This window comes from Bombina bombina, chromosome 3 (assembly GCF_027579735.1).
Source record: "Bombina bombina isolate aBomBom1 chromosome 3, aBomBom1.pri, whole genome shotgun sequence".
NCBI lineage: Eukaryota > Metazoa > Chordata > Amphibia > Anura > Bombinatoridae > Bombina > Bombina bombina.
The window spans coordinates 790,918,202-790,944,334 of record NC_069501.1 but is presented as its reverse complement, the minus strand read 5'-3'; the positions used below and the strand labels follow the sequence as shown (position 1 = coordinate 790,944,334).

Genomic DNA, 26,133 nt, shown 5'->3' with positions numbered 1-26,133 from the left:
ACCCCTAATCTGCTGTCCCTAACTTCGCCACAACCTAAATTACTGTTATTAACCCCTAATCTGCTGCCCCCAAAATCGTCTCCACTATACTAAAGTTATTAATCCCTAAACCTAACCCTAACACCCACTTCCTTTAATGTAATTAAAATAAATCTAAATAAAACCTACTATTAATAACTAAATAATTCCTATTTAAAACTAAATACTTACCTGTAAAATAAACCCTAAGCTAGCTACAATATAACTAATAGTTACATTGTAGCTATCTTAGGTTTTATTTTTAATTCACAGCTAAGTTTGTATTTATTTTAACTAGGTAGACTAGTATTTAACAATTAACTAAGCCCCCTAACCTAACAACCCCTAACTTAAACCCAATTAAATACACTTACATAAAATAAAAAAAATACTAACTACATTAAAAAATAATAAACCATTACAAAAAATAAAAAAATAAAAAATTACTAAAAAAAAAATAACATTACTCAAAATAAAAAAAACTAAACATTACTAAAAATAGAATGTAAGCAGCTCTCATACTATTGGCTGATTTGAAAATTTCAGCCAATAGGAATGCAAGGGTACCCCAATATTAACGGCAGACCAGACGATCGCATGAAGAGGACCTCCATGTCGTCTCCACTGCCGACCGCTCTGGAACCACGCTTCGGATGACAAGAAGTTAGACCCGCAATGGAAGAAAATGAATCGCCGGACTTCGTCAATGGTGAGTACCTATTTTGGGGTTAGTGTTAAGATTTTTGGGCTTTGATGTTTTTTTTTTTTTTAGATTAGGGCTTTATTTTTAATGGACTGAAAAAGAGCTGAATGCCCTTTTAAGGGCAATGCCCATACATATGCCCTTTTCGGGGCAATTGGTAAATTAGGGATTGTTTTAGTTAGGTTTTTCTATTTTGGGGGGTTGGGTGGGTGGGAGGTTGTAATGTTGGTACTTTTAAGGGCAAAAGAGCTGTTAAACTTAGGGCAATGCCTTAAAAAAGGCTCTTTTAAGAGCTATTGGTACTTTATTGTTAGATTAGTTGTTTTTTTATTTTGGGGTGGCTTTTTTAAGGGGGTAATAAAATAAGAATAACTTTTGTTATTTTCTGTAATGTTATTTTTCTATTTTTTTGTAATCTTAGATTTTCTTTTTGGTTGTAATGTTAGTTTTTTATTTTGAGTAATGTAAGTTTTTTTAAATTATTTTTAATTTTACATTTTTTGTAATTGTTTATTATTTTTTAATGTAGTTAGTATTTTTTATTTTATGTAAGTGTATTTTAATTGGGGTTAAGTTATGGGGTGTTAGGTTATGGGGCTTAGTGATTAGGTTAATACTTTGCATTGTGGGGGCTTGACGGATTAGGGGTTAATACTTTTATTAGGTAGTTTGCGTTGTGGGGGGTTGACGGTTTAGGTGTTAATAGGTTAATTAGGTAGTTTGCGTTGTGGGGGTTGGTGATTTAGGTGGTAATAGGTTAATTAAGTAGTTTGCGTTGTGCGGGGGTTGACGGTTTAGGTGTTAATAGGTTAATTAGGTAGTTTGCGTTGTGGGGGTTGGTGATTTAGGTGGTAATAGGTTAATTAAGTAGTTTGCGTTGTGGGTGGTTGGCAGTTTAGAGGTTAATAGGTTAATTAGGTAGTTTGCGTTGTGGGGGGTTGGCGGTTTAGAGGTTAATAGGTTAATTAGGTAGTTTGCGTTGTGGGGGGTTGGCAGTTTACAGGTTAATAGGTTAATTAGGTAGTTTGCGCTGTGGGGGGATGGCGGTTTAGAGGTTATTAGGTTTATTTAGAAGTTTGTATTGTTGGGAGTTAGTGGTTGATAGGATTATATAGTGGTTTGCGTTGTGGGGGATGGCGGATTCAGGGTTAATAACTAATTTTATTAGTAGTTGCAATGTGGGGGGATGGCGGATTAGAGGTTTTGACGTGTTGGTTTAAATTTTTTTAGCCGTATTCGATTTCAACTTTTTACATGCCACAAGATGATATACTGGCATAAGTTACTGGCGACGCCAGAAATGTGTATTTGCACACATTTCTGAACCTCGTCAGTTTGTTCGATTTACAGCAGTATAGCATCTGCCGGCCCTGTTTATGTGATTCACCTAATATGCAAGGTGAACTTACGGGCGACGTGGGTTTCAGCAGGGTGGGGGGAGGTCTATGAGTAATATGTGATTATACCTTGTAAAAACCGTAGGCTCCCAATGTTGAAAAAATCCCTGGAATATACATACTTGCAGCAATCAGACTGCAGTATAGGTTCCTTTATTGACACTATGCAAGGTAGACCATAACAGGGGAATCAGGAATGGAAGCTATTGAAACCTCAGGTGTAGCATGAGTAATTGATATCATAAGGAGGGAAAGATCTGTTCCTCTGGTTATATTAGCAATAATGTGTAAGACTAGAACAGATATTTAATGTCAGCATAGGAAAGATGTATCCATTTGAAGAGAGGATATAAGACAATAATTATAGAGTATGGAAATAGGAAAATAAACAGGTGTTACGTGCCTATTTGCCAGCCAGGTAGTGAAAGTTGTTTGTGATATTTTCCATTAACATACTCATATTTCAAGTAATATATTATTGAGGCTTAGAGAATTTAAGGAAGTAATACACTGTAGTCTAGGGTTGATTTTTGTAAAATTACATACTATAACCCTTTTTGACTATAATTGCCCTTAATAATCCTTTATTAATATCAAAGTATAGTCACACAAAAGTGTAAATAGCGATATTATGTGCGTATAGTCAGATCAGCTATTGGAATGCATCTTCTTTTTTAATTATAAACATTATAAAATTGGGGCTTGCTGAATATTCCATGGCAGTGCTTTCTAAATGTGAGTGACAATTTACAGTACATACAAGGAGTTTCTTTTTTTTCATAGGTACAACAGCCTCAGAACGCATGGCAGAGACTGACTTCAGAAACATGGAAAATTATAAAACAATAATACAATCTGTGGCCTCAAAACTATGTGTAGATGCAGCTCTCATTGCTGGAATCATATCTCGTGAAACACGTGCTGGGGGTGTTCTGAAAAATGGATGGGGTTATGATGGCAACGGGTTTGGCTTAATGCAGGTAAGAAATAGGCATAAAACACTACAAATAAACATTGATTCAACGTACTGGAATTTATATTTAGCAAATTTGACAAAAAATAAAATAATTCAGTGCAATAATAAGAATAAGAATAGTCAGTAACTATGTCAATTTTCTGTGTTAGAAAGTTTATAAACCAAATTCAGCAAAATTCTAAAGTATCCTCTATTTCAAGTGTGCAAAAATTCAGTGCCTCCAAAATGGTGTCTTAAAGAAAAAATAAATGATGAGATGGTCACTACCATTCATAGTGAGGCCTGTGCCTCAAATTGTCTCTGTGTACTCAATCTTTGGTGTTCCTGCACATGTGCACAGTCATCTTTGGTGGTGGTGGCCATCAGTGATTTGCAACAATCCTTCTCTGCCCATGGAGGTGACCAGAGCATCATGCAAATATTCTTTTGCTTGCTTAATAGAAATGTTATTTGAAAACCTTTCAATACAGATTGCTGCGGATTGTTAAATGTACCTACTTTGAAAGTATTAACCCTTGTTATTGTATAATTCAGCTGGTGTCTGTTGCACGGTTCTTCCTGCTGGTTCTTTTTTGTACTATTGATTTTCCTCTTATATTCTTTATGTTATTGGTTTATATTGATATCTGTGAGGTTCAGATTTAAGACCCATTATGGAACCTGACATTTCTGAATTCAGGCATTCAGCTGTGGCATATAACATTATTAAATCAGTTGATAGAGCTCTGCCCACTATTGTATCTAAGCCCACTATAAGCTTTAAATCATTGCTTACTAAACAAAGATTAACACCCGATTCCACTGTTTCTACTTTCAGCCATGTTTCTAAATGTAGATGCAAAGGTGGCAGCGCTGTGTCTCTTAGGGATATAGCTGGATTTCAGGCTTTGGCATGTATTTATCAAGCTGTCAACCGCAAATACGCCTGAATTCCGCAGCGTATTTGTGGCAAGCCTGATTCGCCTTAGTTATCAAACCCTACAGACCGGCAAAAGTAGAATTTAGTGACGTAACATACGATCCGCCGGACTCAGTTTGACACAGATCGATGCTTATGTCACTACAGATGTTCCGAACGCTAGTTATCAAATAACTAGCAGGTACGCTCGGCACTATTCTGGCCCAGCATACCTGGTTTTCAATCCGCCACCCTGGAGGCCCCGGATACCATAGGAATCAATGGGAGTCGGAAAGCAGCGATAGCTTATGTTAGCTGCTGCCCGATATCCCATTGATTCCTATGGTAATGTCTACACCTAGCACCCTAACATGTACCCCGAGTCTAAACACCCCTAATCTGCCCCCTCTACACTGCCGCCACCTACATTACACTTATTAACCCCTAAACTGCCGCTCCTGGAACCCGCCGCAACTAAATAAAGTGTTTAAACCCTACACTGCCGCTCCAGGAGCCCACCGCCACCTACATTATATTAATTAACCCCTAATCTGCCCCCCTACACCGCCGCCACCTACATTATATTTATTAACCCCTAATCTGCCCCCCTACACCGCCGCCACCTACATTATATTTATTAACCCCTAATCTGCCCCCCCACACCGCCGCGACTATATTAAATGTATTAACCCCTAAACCTAAGTCTAACACTAACCCTAACACCCCCTAACTTAAATATAATTTAAATAAATTGAAATAAATTATTCCTGTTTAAAACTAAATACTTACCTATAAAATAAACCCTAAGATAGCTACAATATAACTAATAGTTACATTGTAGCTATCTTAGGTTTTATTTTTATTTTACAGGCAACTTTGTATTTTTTTAACTAGCTACAATAGTTATTAAATAGTTATTAACTATATAATAACTACCTAGTTAAAATAAATACAAAAGTACCTGTAAAATAAAACCTAACCTAAGTTACAAATACACCTAACACTACACTATAATTAAATTAATTACCTATATTAACTACAATTAACTACAATTAAATAAAATTAAATAAAATTAAATAAAATTATATGAAGTACAAAAAAACCCCACACTAAATTACAGAAAATAATAAAATAATTACAAGATTTTTAAACTAATTACACCTACTCTAATCCCCCTAACAAAATAAAAAAGCCCTACCCTACACTAAATTACAAATAGCCCTTAAAAGGGCTTTTTGCGGGGCATTGCCCCAAAGTAATCAGCTCTTTTACCTGAAAAAAAAAGTTCAATACCACCCAACATTAAAACCCACCACCCACACACCCAACCCTACTCTAAAACCCACCCAATCCCCCCTTAAAAAAAACTAACACTAACCCCTTGAAGATCACCCTACCTTGAGACGTCTTCACCCAACCGGGCCGAAGTCCTCAACGAAGCCGGGCGAAGTGGTCCTCCAGACGGGCAGAAGTCTTCATCAAAGCCGGGCAGAAGAGGTCCACCAGACGGGCAGAAGTCTTCATCCAGGCGGCATCTTCTATCTTCATCCATCCAGCGCGGAGCGGGTCCATCTTCAAGACAACCGACGTGGAGCATCCTATTCCATCAACGTTGACTGTAGAATGAAGGTTCCTTTAAATTACGTCATCCAATCAGCCAATCGGAATTAAGGTAGGAAAAATCCTATTGGTTGATGCAATCAGCCAATAGGATTGAAGTTCAATCCTATTGGCTGATCCAATCAGCCAATAGGATTGAGCTTGCATTCTATTGGCTGTTGGGGGGTTATTGTACTTTTTTTTCAGGTAAAAGAGCTGATTACTTTGGGGCAATGCCCCGCAAAAAGCCCTTTTAAGGGTTATTTGTAATTTAGTGTAGGGTAGGGCTTTTTTATTTTGGGGGGCTTTTTTATTTTGTTAGGGGGATAAGAGTAGGTGTAATTAGTTTAAAAATCTTGTAATTATTTTATTATTTTCTGTAATTTAGTGGTTTTTTTTTGTACTTTAGATAATTTTATTTAATTGTAGTTAATTGTAGTTAATGTAGGTAATTCATTTAATTATAGTGTAGTGTTAGGTGTAATTGTAACTTAGGTTAGGTTTTACAGGTACTTTTGTATTTATTTTAACTAGGTAGTTATTAAATAGTTAATAACTATTTAATAACTATTGTAGCTAGTTAAAAAAAAATACAAAGTTGCCTGTAAATTAAAAATAAATCCTAAGATAGCTATCATAGGGTTTATTTTATAGGTAAGTATTTAGTTTTAAATAGGAATAATTTATTTCGATTTTTTAAAATTATATTTAAGTTAGTGGGTGTTAGGGTTAGACTTAGGTTTAGGGGTTAATACATTTAATATCGTGGCGGCGGTGTAAGGGGACAGATTAAGGGTTAATAAATATAATGTAGGTGGCGGCGGTGTAGGGGGGCAGATTAGGGGTTAATAAATATAATGTAGGTGGAGGCGGTGTAGGGGGGGTAGATTAGGGGTTAATAAATATAATGTAGGTGGCGGTGGGCTCCGGGAGCAGCGGTTTTGGGGTTAAACACTTTATTTAGTTGCGGCGGGGTCCGGGAGCGGCAGGATAGGGGTTAATAACTTTATGTACCTGGCGGCGGTATAGGGGGCGGAAGATTAGGGGTTAATATGTATAATGTAGGTGGTGGTGGGCTCCGGGAGTGGGGGTTTAGGGGTTAATACATTTATTAGAGTTGCGGTGGGGTCCGGGAGCGGCGGTTTAGGGGTTAATATATTTATTAAAGTTGCGGTGGGGTCCAGGAGGGGCGGTATAGGGGGTAAACAGTATAGTATAGTGTGGGTGTTTAGTGACGCCCCGTACTTGGTGCGCTGCTTTTTGACAGCTTTTTTGGTAACTTTGGAGAACATATTCAGGTCCGCGGCCGCGATGTTAGGCGATCTTAGGCGAGCGTATTGGTGCCGTTGAATGCAAGAAAGTCGATGGCTTGATAAGTAGATGCCTTTGTCCTCTAATCATGTAAGACTGTCTCAACCTCCAAAAGATAAAGAACAAAATAGTGCAGTTACATCATACACCGGAGAATAAACGTGCAGTATACTCACAGGAAAGTTACTGGAAAACAGGCTTTATTTTGAAATGACCAATTTTTTTTCTGGGTACTTGACTAAGCGCTATCTCATTCTCCCTATATATATATACAAAGGTGAGTAGAATGTAATAGGATAGTCTGTTTAAAATGCAGATAGATCCAGTATGTTTGTACTTATCAAGCCAGCAGGAAAAGTGGTTAGGAGAGTTAGTATAAGCAGTGCAATCTTATGTTATCCAGTATGTTAGATTTTATCGATCTAACAATTGAGGCAGTAAGAGCAGTTAGTATAGTTATAAATGTTAAAACAATGCATGCACATAAAGCAGGCAGTAAAAGCAAAAAGGTTAAAAAACAATGATGTAACTTAATATGATACTGCTGCTAATATATCCTGCTGGCTTGATAAGTACAAACATACTGGATCTATCTGCATTTTAAACAGACTATCCTATTGCTTAAGCTACTAGCAGGACAGGCATAATACATTGGAGAAACAGTTTTTTTTATTAATATTTTTGCCTAAACTATTTTACTTGTTGGCCTGACAAATCTTACATACTGGATTTTGACTCACTATATACCTGTGACTGACCTGGGATATAACATCTTGTGAATCTGATAAGAGATCACCTTTAACCCTCTGTGCTGTAAACATACCTCATAATATTGAGGGTATAAAATGTGAGTGTAACATTTGTCTATTTTAAAGTTTTATTGAATAAAAACGGTATTACACTATCCTTGCTTTTTTTGTCTTTTCGGGTACACATACGGACAAGAAAGTTCATACCAAGACAACAAAGCACAGCTCCAAGAGGCAACAAGCATAGGAAGTTTCCAGGAGAGACCAGTACAGAAGGATCTAAATTTCCTTCTACTCCAAGAGGCAGATGAAAACACAGAATATATCATCCAGGATTAATTCATCACCAGATACACCCCCCAATGCGGCAAACATACCTCATACGATTGGGGTAATTTTTGGTAAGGGCATCTAATGCACTCCTATTACACTTGGATTCACACCTCTACATTATAATTAAGGACTTTATATATATATCTATTGTACCTTCCAGAGACTCATATCCATCTATATATATATATTTAGGAAGATTTGTAAGCGCTGTTAACCCTCTGTATCATATATATATATCTATATATAGTTATGAATGGTGCTTATACACCATATATATCTAATAATTATGACATATGAGTAGTGATTAACACAATAAATAGGTAATGAATCCAATGGAATAGACCATCAAATTAATTAAATAAAAGTGAATGCAAAAGAATGCAAGGATAAGTCCCATATTTGATTAGGAACATCCACAGTATAATAAAACACACAAATTGCCGGTGGGTGTGCACTTACTAGAAATTACCTCTATCATATGAGATAAGTTGTCGCATCTATCAGTGCCAGTCCTCCGGTGATTTCTTGCATCTGTATTGGAGACGATGATGTATTACTTCTTCTCCCCTTGGAGTATGGTGTATGGCCAAGGTGTGTTCTTAAGTATCTCCTCTGTGGATTCAAAGCGTTATTCCCAATAAAAAACACAAAGAGTGTACATAGCGTAATACAGTTTTTATTAAAACAAAAAAGTATTAAAACACAAGCCAAATGATCACTCTTATTTAAGAACCTCAAACATATGAGGCATGAAACAAGCTCATAAAACTCTTGTGCACAAGTCAGATCCCCTGAAGTACTCTGAGGTGATAATGGTACCAATCAGATTTCAAAGGGGTCCCAATAGGTAACAGACAAAAATATCTCCTAAACTTTCCACATATACATAACAATGTGAGGCAGTCAATAAAAACAAAAGTCCAAATAGAATCCCTTACGCGCTTCAAAGGGTTAATATCCATCTTCATCGGACGGTGGTGTAAAATAGAGCTTCCAGTAAGGACTTATAAAGCTGGGCGGCGGCACGCCCCTAAACACGCCCTTGCAGGTAATTGGTTAAGGGCTTTGTTAACAAATTAGTATACAAGCAAGATTTAATATGATAATTTAAATAAAAAATAAAAAATACATATGACTGACATGATCCTAGTATATATTAAATATACAAATTAGAAGATTGATTAACTCCTAATAATTCTACTGTTACAGTCTGTGACTCTGCCCATATGCAAACTGTCATTAGCGTGTTTACGTGAAGACAGAGATCGTACAATCAATAATCACAGATCGTCCCCATATGGACACGTAGTATGATGGCGTATTTCGTGTCATCACAGTGTCCATATTGTGGATGTGTATGTAGTTACCATAACACCCCTAACTATAACTATATACAAAGATTAGAACAGTGCGTAATGCAAATGCACTTTGGCAAGTATAAAAGTTATTATAACAATGAAGGCTATTGAAAATGTGGGAGGTCGTTTATATACAAATGGAATATAAATCTGTACAGAATATAATTTGCATAAAAACACTCATTAGGGGCACATAAAATATATTATTAGAAACTTCATAGAATATATACTATAGTAAAACCTATATAGCGTGGATTATACCATATCAGGGAGCTACTAGTATATATATATATATATATATATATATATATATATATATATATATATATTTATATTTTATCAACTAGTTTAATTTAAGAAAAAATAGTGAATATGGGCGAATAGATAAAAAATAAAAGTCCATATAAATTACATATGGTAACTGAAAAAAGGGGTTGTGTGAACTAAACTCAATAAGGTAAAGTATAATATCCAAAAAAATATTATGGCTAGAGGATGAAATTACCAATAGTGAATAAGGAACCCCTAGCTTCCAAATAGCTAAATAGATCAGTATACTGGCATCAATTTTTTTGTGGTTCTTGACCCTAAATCTGAGGCTACTTGTAGACCCTCATTATTCAAGGAATGCTGCTGTCTATATCCTTATTAAGACCCTTAGGAGCCATCGTATTTAGTTTGGATCCAAAATGTCTCACATCTCCTAAGGTGTAGTTCTTTAGTGACCCCTTCCGGGGCCTTCCTAATGTGTTCCAAAACTGTACCTTTCAGGCATTTGTGATTTTTGTTATGACATATTCTATAATGTGCTGAAAGATTATGAGTTTTTTCCCCTCTTTCAATATTCTTGATGTGCTCAAGGAGTCTTTTCTTATATAAGCGTGCAATTTAACCGATTTAAAATTTAAAAGCTTATATTAGAGACACTCCTCACATTAGAGAGAAATTGTCTCCCATCAAATGGAAAGACAACTATAAGTGGCTCACTCTAGATGCGAGCGCACTATATACTAACATACCACACCAATTGGGACAAGAAGCTATACAATATTGGCTAAACAGGTTCACCAACCTTCCGGATACTAAGAAAAGTTTAATTTCTGAATCCATCAGGTTCATTCTGGAGAAAAACTACTTCAGATTTAGTGAGAAATTCTATTTAAAGATTGGCGGCACAGCTATGGGGACGGAATTCGCCCCTAGCTGCACAAATCTGTACATGGGACTTTGAGAGGAAGCCTGTATCTGGAACAATAACCCCTACCAGTCACATCTAATAACATGGTCTACATATATAGATGATATTATAGTGATATGGGAAGGGGATGACATTGAGTTAAATAACTTCCTAACATATAAATAAAAATTACTTCAATTTAACTTTCACAGACAAATCAAGTAAAAGAGAAATTGAATTTTTGGATTTAATATTCTTCTCAGAAGAAGACAAAATCCTGACTCGGTTATATAAAAAAACCTACCGATAGTAATGGATATCTCAGTGCGAGAAGTGGCCATCACCCTAATTGGATCCATAATATCACTTATGGCCAATTCCAAAGATTTAAAAGAAATTGTTCCAAAATAAGTGATTTTGAGAGGGAATCAAATCTATTCAAAACAAAATTACTAACTAAGGGATATGATTAACAGACATTAACAAAAACATATAATAAGGTCTCCAAAATGGATAGAGATACTCTCCTACAAGAAGGAGAGAGGGAAAACAACCATAAGAAAAATAAAAGGAAAAGGGGAGCGACCTTTATTACAACATACAGTATAACACAGGGGCAAAAGAGATTGAAAGAATTCTGAAGAAACATTGGCACATACTATCCAAGGATCCCCTCCTAAAGGATATAGGGAAGAAAGGACCCCAAGTAATATATAAGAAACATAAAAATCTTAAATCCATCAAAGCCCCCAGTAAATTAAGAAAAAAGGGAAAAGACAAATTGGAGGGGAATTGGTTAGGTTCTAACTTATTCGGTTTTTTCAAATGCAACCGGTTAAATTGTGTTGCATGCACACACCATTACAACAACAATAAACCTACCAAACAAATAATATCTATAGTGACTAACAAAACTTATGACGTTACCACACTTATGAACTGTAAGGCAGATCATGTAGTTTATCTTCTAGAGTGTAGCTGTAAGTTACAGTACATAGGGCGCACGACACGCCCATATAAGAAAAGAAAAGACTCCTTTTTTCAGTCACCATAGGTAATTTATATGGACTTTTATCTTTTATCTATTTGCCCAGTGGTGTTCACTATTTTTTTCTTAAATTAAACTAGTTGATAAAATACATATATATATATATATATATATATATATACACGAGTAGCTCCCTGATATGGCGTATTCAACGCTATATAGGTTTTACTATAGTATATATTCTATGAAGTTTCTAGTAATATATTTTATTTGCCCCTAATGAGTGTTTTTATGCAAATTATATTCTGTACAGATTTATATTCCATTTGTATATAAACGACCTCCCGCATTTTCAAGAGCCTTCATTGTTATAATAACTTTTATACTTGCCAAAGTGCATTTGCATTACACACTGTTCTATGCTTTGTATATACTTACAGCCAGGGTTGCTATTGCAACTACATCCACATCCACAATATGGACACTGTGATGACATGAAATACACCATCATACTACGTGTCCATATGGGGGTGGTCTGTGATTATTGATTGAACGATCTCTGCCTTCATGTAAATACGCTAATGATGCTTTGCATATGGGCAGCGTCACAGACTGTAACATGAAGTAGAGGCCAAGCATAGTGACGCTGATACGCAAAAGGACGCCTCACACATGCACAGAAGGCGCGAGAAGTCTGTGTTTTTGATTGCTAGGACAACAACACAGGAGAATATCGCAGGTATATATAGTGTTCAGTAGAATTATTAGGAGTAAATCAATCTTCTAATTTGTATATTTAATATATACTAGGATCATGTCAGTCATATGTATTTTTTATTTTTTATTTATATTATCATATTAATTCTTGCTTGTATACTAATTTGTTAACGAAGCCCTTAACCAATTACCTGCAAGTGCATGTTTAGGGGCGTGCCGCCTCCCAGCTTTATAAGGCCTTACTGGAAGCTCTATTTTACACCACCCTCTGATGAAGAAGGATATCAACCCCTTGACACACGTAAGGGATTCTATTTGGATTTTTTGCTTTTATTGACTGCCTCACATTGTTATGTATATATGTGGAAGGTTTAGGAGATATTTCGGTCTGTTATCTATTGGAACCCCTTTGAAATCTGATTGGTATCATTATCACCTGAGAGTACTTCAGGGGATTCGACTTGTGTACAAGAGTTTTATGAGCTTGTTTCATATCTCATATGTTTGAGGTTTTTAAATAAGAGTGATCATTTGGCTTGTGTTTTAATAATTTTTTGTTTTAATAAAAACTGTATTACGCTATGTACCCTATTTGTGTTTTTTATTGGGAATAACGCTTTGAATCCACAGAGGAGATACTTAAGAACTAGACATGTGCAGCAGCGAAAAATTCGGTTCGGTTCGGATCGATTCGGATCGATTCGGACCGATTTGAATTTCGGTTCGGATCGATTCGAATTCGGAAGAAATTGAATTAATTTGTTTCGGATTCATTCGGATTCTTTCAGATTCGAAAAAATTTGGTTCACATTTGTTTCGTTTCGGTTCGATTCGGATTTTCGGAAATTCGGTCACTGTAAAGTGGGATGTGCTGTGTATTACACTAGTATACTAGTGTAATACACAGCCAATCCGAATCCATCCGAATCTACCAAATAAATTCGAATCAATTCAGATTTATTTGGTAGATTCGGAACTACCGCAATGTCGGAAATTCGAATCGATCCGAATCTCCGAATTCAAACAAATTAGTCCAAATTTCGATTGGGGCCGAACCGAATCGCACATGTCTATTAAGAACACACTTTGGCCATACACCATACTCCAAGGGGAGAAGAAGTAATACATCATGTCTCCAATACAGATGCGTTAATCACCGGAAGACTGGCACTAATTGATGCGATAACTTACCTCATATGATGGGGGTAATTTCTAGTAAGTGCACACCCACCGGCAATTTGTGTGTTTTGTTATACTGTGGATGTTCCTAATCAAATACAGGACTTACCGTTGCATTCTTTTGCATTCATTTTTATTTCATTAATTTTATGGTCTTTTCCATTGGATTCATTACCTATTTATTGTGTTAATCACTACTCATATGTCATAATTATTAGATATATATGGTATATAAGCACCATTCATAACTTTATTTCTCTGGTTACTTGACTAAGCGCTATCTCATTCTCATCACATACCTAGTGCTTCCATCCTCGGGACTTCCTAGTGGGGTACTGGAGTTTAGAACACACACTCTGAGATTATAGCAGCACACTCAAAGACCCATTTTCAGTAGTGAGCTTTTGTAGCACAGACTTCTGGGCAGCTTATCTCCCCTCCCCCCCCTTTTCTTGGGTGGATTTGATATTCTAATCTCTTGTTCATATATATATATATATACTGTATATATATATAGAGAGTAAAAGTAAGAGTAAAATAAAATCGTGTTGAATAAGCTGTGATGTCCTAGCAACATAACCTCCTATATATATATATATATATATATATGATGCCAATCCTGCCTACCTGCCTCTCAACACACCTAATTGACAGGTGTTCTCAATGCAGTTTACATCAGGATGGCCTATCTATTTGCTTTCATGGGGTATCATTTATTTTAAACATAAAACAGCCGAATTCAAATCTCCAACAATTTTGGTCTTTACGAAATAGTATCTCCGATCAAAGCAAATTGCTTGCAATCTAAATAAAAACCGTTAATCAATTAATTGTAATCCAGAGAATATCTAAACTTTGAACAATTTACTTCTTTATAGTGCATCATTTATTATTAACGACCATTTTCTCCAATCGTGATTAAGATATAATTCACAGTTCTCAAAAGAATAGTGTTCAGTATCTAGTTCACAATCAGGTACGCCTCTATATGCTCTCACGTGATCAATCCCACGTCATGGTTCTTATCCAATCCTAATCATGACGATTTCAGAGTTCAAACGGATGATGGCCTTTTCTAATTGGTTTCCTTTTGACTATAGTTCTTTATGTGGTTTTTTATTAGAGAAAAAGGTCCCTTAAATTTCTAAAAACATTTACTGGTGGAAATATACAAAAATATTTAATCGTTAGTAACAGAAGAATGTGAAATAATTTATTATTTGTGTTGTATTCTATATACATACAATTTAGTCAGTTTCATCCCGATATAGCATTTATAATGAGCGAATCGTAGTAAACTGGATGGCAATATGTTAAATATACCGCACATTGTCACCTCTAAATAGTCATAAATATTCAAAAGAAAAAATATTTTCTATTCTTTTATTTATTTATAAAATATTTTACCAGGAAGGATACATTGAGATATCTCTCGTTTTCAAGTATGTCCTGCATTGATTGATTGCATTGATACAATAGGGTACAATAATACAAAAACAATATTAATACATAGCATATGCAAAATTTAACATAGAACAGGTAGGAAATATATAATTAACTATGACAGGTGCATTCTGTTTTGAGATATGCAGAGAGGGATCTCTGTAGGAAAAGAAGGATCGAGCTGCTTTCTTTTTGTATGGAGGCAGACTAAATGTGCTGGTACTGGATTGGAGGTTATGGGAGGTGGGAACAGCCGGGGAGAGCATTCTGCTCAGGTAGGGTGGGAGCTTCCCAGAAAAGCTGTTAAACACAAGGCTAGAAAGATGGAGGGTACGTTTGGATTCTAGCGACAGCCAGTTTCATTCTTTCAGCATGTCATAATGGTGGGTCCTGTAGTTACATTGTAGCACAAAGCAGCAGAACGAGTTATACAGTGTATTAAGTTTATTAAGGTAAGTTTGCGGTGCAGGTGCATTGGCATCAGCATTTGCTGTACAATCTTTTCCTTTACTGTAGGGCTGAGGCAGGATTTGTTTCTGTAAAGGGCACCTAGTTTTGGATAGAGTTTAGATGCAATTATTTCTATGTGGAGGCCAAAAGATAGATTGGGGTCTAACAACATACCCAAGTATTTGAAAGAGTTAACTGCGGTGAGTGTGCCATTTGATTTTGTTTTGATGCGTAGATGGGAATTTTGTAGTTTGTGTAATTTAGGTCCCGTTCCAAAGATCATTGTGACAGTTTTGTCAGTGTTTAGGAAGAGTTTCTTTTTTGAGATCCACTTTTCTACCTTTGTGAACTGGTCTTGGAGCACTGCCTCAAGCTGCGGCAGATCGTATTTGTTTGCATAAATTACTGTGTCGTCTGCGTACATGTGTACAGTTGAGGATTTGCAGACATTTGGCAGATCATTTATGAATAATATGAATAGTAGGGGGCCAAGAATGGAACCTTGGGGAACACCACACGTGACTGGGAGAGGGAGGGAGTTGCTGTCAGAAATGGAGACATACTGTGATTGATCCGATACATATGATCAAAACCAGGTTAGTGGACAATCACCAATACCTGAGTTTTTTAGTTTGAGCAGTAGTATGTCATGGTCTACTGTGTCATAGGGCTTTTAAAATCAAGGAAAATTGCTCCAGTTAGGTCTCCTTGTTCCATGCCAGTTTGGATGTTGTTGCAAACTTTTAGGAGGGCAGTTGTAGTGGAGTGATTTGGGCGAAAACCTGATTGAACAGGGGTCAGATAGTTAGATTGTTGGTAATACTCACATAGTTGCGTATGGACGCATTTTTCTAAGATTTTTGACAATATTAGGAGCAATGATATTGGGCGATAGTTAGTAACCAAGGTTAACTCACCACTTTTATGGATAGGCACTAGTCTTGCAGTCTTCCAAAGTTTGGGTATGTAACCAGACACCAAGGATTCGTTAATTAGGGTTGTGACAGGTTTAACAATTGCCGACGCACTGAGCTTCAACAGCATTGCTGGGATTTGATCAGGTCCAGACTGCTTTTTCATTTTTAGATTATTAAGGTGTTTCTTAATGACATTGATGGGTACAGGTCTAAAATTGAACTTCTCTATATTGGGTCTTTGCAGATTTAGCGCTGCCAGATCCACATTTGTAGTTTCAGGATGCGTGCCATTTATTTGTTTGTCAATCAGGTTGGTGGAGCATCTGACAAAATAATTGTTAAAGGCATTTGCTACTTCTAAGGGAAGTTGCAGGGTTTGGTTATGCACTTTGACAGTGGAGGGTTGGGAGTGGATTGGGGGAGTGTGTAAGTTATTTATGACTTTCCAAAACTTTCTAGGATTTGATATGTTATTGTTCAGATTTTCACATTAATATTGGGCCTTTTAGTGTTTTTAAGTGTGTGTGTGTTAATGATACAAAAACATTAGTGATCTAAATAATTAAAGGGATTCTTTTTGAATCATACTTACACCTAGATTTAGAGTTTTGCGTTAGAAGGGGTGCGTTAGCTACGCGTGTTTTTTTTCACCCGCACCTTTTAAACAACGCTGGTGTTTAGAGTTCTCTGAAGGGCTGCGTTAGGCTCCAAAAAGGGAGCGTAGAGCATAATTTACCGCCACTTCAACTCTAAATACCAGCGTTGCTTATGGACGCGGCCAGCTTCAAAAATGTGCTCGTGCACGATATCCCCATAGGAAACAATGGGACAGTTTGAGCTGAAAAAAAACCTAACACCTGCAAAAAAGCAGCGTTCAGCTCTTAACGCAGCCCCTGTTCCGATCAGCCAATAGAATACAAGCTCAATCTGATTGGCTGATTGGATCAGCCAATCGGATTGAACTTGAATCTGATTGGCTGATTCAATCAGCCAATCAGATTTTTCCTACCTTAATTCCGATTGGCTGATAGAATCCTATCAACCAATCGGAATTCGAGGGACGCCATCTTGGATGACATCACTTAAAGGAACCTTCATTCGTCGGGAGTCGCCGGAAGAAGAGGATGGATCCGCGTTGGCTGCTTCAAGATGGTCCCGCTCCGCGCCGGATGGATGAAGATAGAAGACGCCGTCTGGATGAACATGTCTAACGGTCCGGATGTCCTCTTCTTGCCGCATAGGATGAAGACTTCGGACCCTCTTCTGGACCTCTTCTTGCCAGATAGGATGAAGACTTTGGACCCTCTTCTGGACGGATCGGATGGTACCCGGCTGGGTGAAGACAAAGTAGGAAGATCTTCAGGGGCTTAGTGTTAGGTTTTTTTAAGGGAGGTTTGGGTGGGTTAGATTAGGGGTATGTGGGTGGTGGGTTGTAATGTTGGGGGGGTATTGTATGTTTTTTTTTACAGGCAAAAGAGCTGATTTCTTTGGGGCATGCCCCGCAAAAGGCCCTTTTAAGGGCTGGTAAGGTAAAAGAGCTGTTAACTTTTTATTTTAGAATAGGGTAGTGCATTTTTTTATTTTGGGGGGCTTTGTTATTTTTTTAGGGGGCTTAGAGTAGGTGTAATTAGTTTAAAATTCTTGTAATCTTTTTTATTTTTTGTAATTTAGTGTTTGTTTTTTTTGTAATTTAGTTTAGTTGATTTAATTGTAGATAGTTTAGTTAATTAATTTATTGATAGTGTAGTGTTAGGTTTATTTGTAACTTAGGTTAGGATTTATTTTACAGGTAATTTTGTACTTATTTTAACTAGGTAGCTATTAAATAGTTATTAACTATTTAATAGCTATTGTACCTAGTTAAAATAAATAAAAAGTTGCCTGTAAAATAAATATAACTGCTAAAATAGCTACAATATAATTATTCGTTATATTGTAGCTATATTAGGGTTTATTTTACAGGTAAGTATTTAGCTTTAAATAGCATTAATTTATTTAATAAGATTTATTTTATTTCGTTAGATTTAAATTATATTTAACTTAGGGGGGTGTTAGTGTTAGGGTTAGACTTAGCTTTAGGGGTTAATACATTTATTAGAGTAGCGGCGAGGTCCGGTCGGTAGATTAGGGGTTAATAAGTGTAGTTAGGTAGCGGCGACGTTGGGGGAGGGGCAGATTAGGGGTTAATAAATATTATGTAAGTGTCGGCGATGTTAGGGGCAGCAGATTAGGGGTACATAGGGATAATGTAAGTTGCGGCGGTGTGCGGTCGGCAGATTAGGGGTTACATTTTTTTATTAGAGTAGCGGCGATGTGGGGGGACCTCGGTTTAGGGGTACATAGGTAGTTTATGGGTGTTAGTGTACTTTAGAGCACAGTAGTTAAGAGCTTTATGAACCGGCGTTAGCCCAGAAAGCTCTTAACTACTGACTTTTTTTTGCGGCTGGAGTCTTGTCGTTAGAGTTCTAACGCTCACTTCAGCCAAGACTCTAAATACCAGCATTAGAAAGATCCCATTTAAAAGATAGGATATGCAATTGACATAAGGGGATCTGCGGTATGGAAAAGTCGCGGCTGGAAAGTGAGCGTTAGACCCTTTCCTGACTGACTCTAAATACCAGCGGGCGGCCAAAACCAGCGTTAGGACCCCTTAACACTGGTTTGGACGGCTAACGCAGAACTCTAAATCTAGGCATTAGTAATTATATAAATAAGTAAAGTGAATTGTGATTCTAAAGTGTATTTTCTATGAGTTCTTAAATTTCGTAGGAAACATAAAATGGATTTCTACAAAAAAATAAATGAAAGCTGCAACTTTTGTATATTTGTTTAGTCCCCATTCTCTGAAGTTTTTCGATTGAATATCCACCACATCTCTCTTTTCAATAGTAAGGCTTCTAGATTTCCCCCTCTCCATGATTGGCTAACTTTCTCTATGCCTACCCATTTGAATGAAGATGGATTTTTTTCATACTGTTGGCATTGATTGCAGTGTATTGAAACACCATGGTCATTTTTTCTCTTTTCTATTTTTTTATAATGTTCTAAAATTCTGGTTTTTAAGAATCTTGAGGTTTGACCCAAACACTGTACACACAGCAGCATGTTAAAAGATATACATTTTTTGTCTTACAGCTAATAAAGGACTTAATTTCATAATTCTTCCAAGTTACGGTAGAGCTAAATTATTCTTATATCTTTTATGGTTACATGCTTTTCAATTACCACAAGAGTAAAAGCCTACATTTAGCATTATTGGGGGCTTTGGCTTCATGCCCCATACTAGTGAAGGTGCTAAGATGGCTTTGAAAGAATTAGCATTTTGGTAAACTATTTTTGGTCTTGGGGGAATCTTTTTTTTTTTTTTTAGAACTTTGTCTTTCTCAAGGATATGCAAATGTTTATAAATGTTCTGATTGCTTTTTTTGAAATCTTTGTTGAAAGTGGTGACACAAAAGGGAAAGAGTTCATCTCTTTGTTTGCTTGAATCTCTGTCTGCTTACATCTGTTTCTTATTTAAAAATTATCTCCTATTCTGTTTATTAAAGGGACAGTTTACTCAAAAATGTTTTCCCCTTTAATTTGTTCCCAATGATCCACTTTACCTGCTGGAGTGTATTTCCATTGCTCTTATATTGGCATTTAAAAAAGAATATTTAGCCTGTGGTGTCCCTACCCATCCTGAAAGTTTTTGGCCTTGAGGCCAAGCTGTGTTAACACAGCCAGTAGAAGAAATTACACTCCCAGTGGGTTATAGAAAAAATAAGGTAATACAATGTTAATTTCTTTCATGTAATTGGCAAGAGTCCATTAGCTAGTGACGTATGGGATATACAATCCTACCAGGAGGGGAAAAGTTTCCCAAACCTCAAAATGCCTATAAATACACCCCTCACCACACCCACAATTCAGTTTTACAAACTTTTCCTCCTATGGAGGTGGTGAAGTAAGTTTGTGCTAAGATTTCTACGTTGATATGCGCTTCTCAGCATTTTTGAAGCCCGATTCCTTTCAGAGTACAGTAAATGTCAGAGAGATGTGAAGGGAGTATCGCCTATTGAATGCAATGGTTTTCCTCACAGGGATCAATTTCATAGGTTCTCTGTTATCGGTCGTAGAGATTCATCTCCTACCTCCCTTATTCCATATTCCATTACCTCTATTGATAACTGTTTCAGTACTGGTTTGGCTATCTGCTATATGTGGATGTGTGTCTTTTGGTAAGTATGTTTTCATTACTTAAGACACTCTCAGCTATGGTTTGGCACTTTATGTATTTATATAAAGTTCTAAATATATGTATTGCACTTATTTTTGCCATAATTCAGGTTTCAGTATATTTCCTTTTTGCAGACTGTCAGTTTCATATCTTGGAAATGCTTTTTTATGAAAATGTATTTCTTACCTGGGGTATAGTCTCTTTTTCAAATTGACTGTCTTTTAAATTTGCGGGCAGAATTAGGCTCGCGAGGGCGCAAAATGCCAAAGTTTATTGCATCATTCTTGGTGCAAGTTAAGTTCGTTGACGCAAATTCATCATTTCCGGCGTCATAGTTGATGCCGAGTCCTTCACAAGGTTGCGTCATCTATGATGCGAGCGTGTCGTTTTCGGAAGTTTTTGGTGCCAAAAAATATTTTCATTATTTTAGACCCCATTCCTATATGCCTTTTGTATTTTTTTCTCTATTAGTGGGCTAGGCTGTTTGCATTTTTCCCCATTCCTGAAACTGCCATATAAGGAAATTGATAATTTTGCTTTATATGTTGTTTTTTTCTCTTACCTTTGCAAGATGTCTCAATCTGATCCTGTCTCAGAATTCAATGTTGGATCCTAGCTGCATGATAACAGTTCTACCAAAGCTAAGTGCATTTGTTGTAAACTTGTGGAGATTATACCTCCAGCTGTGGTTTGTAATAGTTGTCATGATAACATTTTACATGCAGAAAATGTATCCATCAGTAGTAGTTCATTACCTGTTGTTGTTCCCTCAACATCTAATGCACAAGATATACCTGTAAATTTAAAATATTGTTTTTCTGATTCTATTCAGAAGGCTTTGTCTGCCATCCCGCCTTCTAATAAACGTAAAAGGTCTTTTAAATCTTCTCATAGAGTTGATGAAATTTCAAATGACCGGCAACTTACTGATTTATCCTTCTCTGATGAGGATCTATCTGATTCAGAAGATCCTGCCTCAGATATTGACACTGACAAATCCTCTTATTTATTTAAAATGGAGTATATTCATTCTTTATTAAAGGAAGTATTGATTACATTAGATATGGAGGAAACTAATCCTCTTGATATTAAAACTAGTAAACATTTAAATTCTGACATCCAAAGCATAAAGAAAAACCAGCGAGCCTCCAGGCAAAGGTAAAAAAACCTTTATTATACTTCCATTAGGAATAACAATGAGAATAAGGTAAAAACTGCACAACAAGCAGTGCTGTCAACCTTTTATCTGACACGTTTCGGCTAGAATGCCTTAATCGTAGATGCCTACACAGTGTCTCATTGAGACTTAAATAGCACTGTAATTAGGCTAAATATGAGAGGCTGCATTTAATTAAATTAGAAAAATAAATAATTGATGACAATTAGGCGTCATAAGATGATTTCAATAGCTTAACAGGGTATTGTTAATTTTACAGATGAATCATACATTGGAAATAGACTTTACATATTCTAAACACTCTACACTAAATTACATACACAATTCAAAGTATCTTATTGGAAGAGATTAAATAAATACCAAACTAAGCAAAGCACACATCCCTGCGTTCCATTAGGCACACAGTATAAATGCTAATTTTAATGGTATTTATTAAAAGAAAATTGAGATTATAAGTGGAGTTAGTAAAGAACTATCGGCTAGATTTAGAGTTTTGTCGGTAACGACCCGCGTAGCTAACGCTGGCTTTTTTTCCCCCGCACCTTTTAAATACCTCTGGTATTTAGAGTTCACAGAAGGGCTGCGTTAGGCTCCAAAAAGGGAGTGTATAGGCATATTTACCGCCACTGCATCTCTCAATACCAGCGGTGCTTACGGACGCGGCCAGCTTCAAAAACGTGCTCGTGCACGATTCCCCCATAGGAAACAGTGGGGCAGTTTGAGCTGAGAAAAAACCTAACACCTGCAAAAAAGCAGCGTTCAGCTCCTAACGCAGCCCCATTGTTTCCTATGGGGAAACACTTCCTAAGTCTGCACCTAACACCCTAACATGTACCCCGAGTCTAAACACCCCTAACCTTACACTTATTAACCCCTAATCTGCCGCCCCCGCTATCGCTGACACCTGCATATTTTTTTAACCCCTAATCTGCCGCTCCGTATACCGCCGCAACCTACGTTATCCCTATGTACCCCTAATCTGCTGCCCCTAACACCGCCGACCCCTATATTATATTTATTAACCCCTAATCTGCCGCCCCCAACGTCGCCTTCACATACCTACAATTATTAACCCCTAATCTGCCGACCGGACCTCGCCGCTACTCTAATAAATGTATTAACCCCTAAAGCTAAGTCTAACCCTAACCCTAACACCCCCATAAATTAAATATAATTTAAATCTAACGAAATAAATTAACTCTTATTAAATAAAGTATTCCTATTTAAAGCTAAATACTTACCTGTAAAATAAACCCTAATATAGCTACAATATAAATTATAATTATATTGTAGCTATTTTAGGATTAATTTTTATTTTACAGGCAACTTTGTATTTATTTTAACCAGGTACAATAGCTATTAAATAGTTAATAACTATTTAATAGTTACCTAGTTAAAATAATTACAAAATTACCTGTAAAATAAATCCTAACCTAAGTTACAATTTAAACCTAACACTACACTATCAATAAATTAATTAAATAAAATACCTACAATTAACTACAATTAAACCTAACACTACACTATCAATAAATTAATTAAATACAATACCTACAAATAAATACAATTAAATAAACTAAAATACAAAAAATAAAAAAAGAACTAAGTTACAAAAAATAAAAAAATATTTAAAAACCTTTTGTGTTACATGGGATTGAAACTGTTTAGTAGGTCTCGTATGGCTACAGACTATACATTGTGAGAAATGACACTTACAGTGTCCTTTGGAAGTTAGCCAACTACTTAGTCTTGTTCCTTTATTTTGAATCATAGAGGGAGCCAGAATATTCCCCAATGTGGTACCTCTTTTAGAAACAAAGTTGCATCATCTTGATACATAGTCCTTAAGACTATCCTCTCCTGTTATAATAGATAGATGCTTGTTAATAATACCACAAATTTCGTTTAACTGAGGGCTAAAAGTGGTAACAAAAATGGGTCTTTCTTCTTGAAAAATTTAATTTTCCCCTGGGTATTATTTCCTCGTAGCAAGTTACTTCTATCTAATCTACTAGCTTCAAGGTATGCCCTGTTTACAGTCTTCCTTGAATACCCATGTTCAAGCAATTGGTTTCTTAATATATCCCCCTCTCTTAAGAAGTCCAACTCATCAGTACAGTTCCCCTTAAGCCTAATAAACTGGCCTTTAGAAACTCTAAAGCCAGCATGTCTAAGGTGGGAGGACTTAGCATGGAGTATTGTATTGGAAGAGATGGGCTTCCTATATAGACTAGTAACTACTCTACCTGAGGATATAATCCTTCTCAAAGTGACATCCAAATATGGAATCTGTTCACACTCTGACACAGCAGTGAATTTAAGATTAATCTGATTATCGTTAAGATATTTGATAAATTCTGCCATTCTATTGTCCCCTCCAGTCCACACAAACAAGAGATCATCTGTATATCTCTTGTAAGTCTTAATACAGGATCTAAATGGATTCTCTTCGCCAAAGATGTGGGACCACTCCCACCAACCCATAAAAAGGTTGGCATAGGCGGGGCAAATTTAGCCCCCATAGCGGTCCCACGTCTCTGGAGGAAAAAACCATCTCCAAACTTAAAATAATTGTGGACTAGAAGGAACACAATGACCCTGATCAAATATCCCTTTAAATTGTCATCATAGGTGGTATACATGTCCAGAGAAAACTTTATTACCTCCAGGCCAAATTTGTGTGGAATAGTGGAATAGAGACTAACCACATCGACTGTAAGCCATGTACAGTCTTCATCCCAAACAATTTTATCAAGGCTACAAAAAGGATTGGTTGTTTCCTTAAGATAGGAAGGTAATTGGTAGACAATGGGCAGGAGTAGGGATTCAACCCAGCCTGAAAGATTCTCAAATAGAGAACCGATTCCAGAAATAATAGGTCTTCCCCTCACCTCCTCCAAGGATTTATGAACCTTGGGGAAGTGATGGAAGATAGGAATCACTGGAGATTGAACGTTAAGAAAATCAAAAGTTTCCTGATCCAAGATCCCCAAATCCAGTCCATTGTCCAACAAATCAACAAGTTTCAATCTAAAATCTGAAATGGGATCCTTATGTAGATTGAGGTAGACTTCAGGATCATTAATCTGCCTTTCTGCTTCTAGAATATATGTTACTTTGTCCAGGACAACAATGCTCCCTCCCTTGTCAGCCTGCCGGATAACAATTGTATCTCTCTCTTTGAAGCTGTCAATGGCTTGCATTTGTTCCATGGATAAATTATTAGATACTCTTTTATGATATCTTGTTAATTTAATCAAATATTCTTCCACCCTATGATGGAAGGCTTCCAAAAATGGGTCTCTCTCCTTAGTAGGGTAGAAAATAGATTTGGGTTTATACCCAATATGTGCAGATTTGACAGAGAGGGAAAAGTGGGTGGCAGATTCAACTGATAAGCCCTGCAAAGTAAAATAATCACATCCTTGATTAAAATCCATGATGTCATAGATACTGGGTAAATTATCTTGTTTTTTTTTTCTCCTGGGGCCTGATTAGAAAGTTGGAAATCTCTATTAGAATTTTTTTTTTCCTCAAAGTGAGATCCCTAACTAGTCTGTTGACATCCATGATTGTTTCAAATAAGTTAAACTTTTTCATAGGGACAAAACCTAAGGATAAATCTAAAGCTTCTAACCATTTTCATTCCTTTCGACATAATAAGGAACAGAAATCTAATCCTTCCCCAAAGGAATCTGTTTCCAATTGGAAGCCTTCCTCAAATTTGAAAAAATCCAAGCCATTTAAGAGATCAAAGCCAGTCCCCATGTCTGCATGAAGGTGCGGCCCTCATTCCAGCTCAGCTGGTAGGGGGCAGATTAAAATTTTTCAAAGATGTTTTGGATCAATTCAGAGTATTGTCTCTCAGGGGTACAGAATAGGATTCAGAGTAAGACCGCCTGTGACAAGATTTTTTCTCTCACGCATTCCATTGGACCCAGTAAAGGCTCAGGCTTTCCTGAAGTGTGTTTCAGACCTGGAGTTATCAGGGGTATTCATGCCAGTTCCGTTTCAGGAACAGGGTCTAGGGTTTTATTCAAATCTATTCATTGTCCCAAAGAGAGAAAATTCATTCAGACCAGTTTTGGATCTAAAGATTTTGAATTGATATGTAAGCGTACCAACTTTCAAGATGGTGACTATAAGGACTATTCTGCATTTTGTTCAGCAAGGGCATTCTATGTCCACAACAGACTTACAGGATGCATATCTTCATATTCTGTTTCATCCGGATCAATATCAGTTCCTGAGATTCTCTTTTCTAGACAAGCATTACCAATTTGTCGCTCTTGCTTTTGGCATAGCTACAGCTCCAAGAATATTTTCAAAGGTTCTCGGTGCCCTACTCTCTGTAATCAGAGAGCGGGGTATTGCAGTGTTTCCTTATTTGGATGATATCTTAGTACTCGCTCAGTATTTACGTTCTGCAGAATCTCACACAAATCAACTAGTGTTGTTTCTTCAAAGACATGGTTGAAGGATCAATTTACTAAAAAGTTCTTTGATTCCTCAGACAAAGGTAAC

At 36.6% G+C, this 26,133-nt stretch overlaps 1 protein-coding gene across 1 annotated transcript in view; it reads left to right on the top strand.

Annotated features, from left to right (window-relative positions):
* LOC128651934 (lysozyme g-like) overlaps positions 1 to 26,133 on the top strand; it is a gene marked incomplete at its 5' end in the record, with an annotated part of 82,931 nt that overhangs the window by 9,424 nt on the left and 47,374 nt on the right. The window contains one exon of the mRNA XM_053704897.1: positions 2,902 to 3,098. Within this exon, the coding sequence (XP_053560872.1) occupies positions 2,902 to 3,098 (197 nt within the window). The remainder of the gene's footprint in view (positions 1 to 2,901; positions 3,099 to 26,133) is intronic.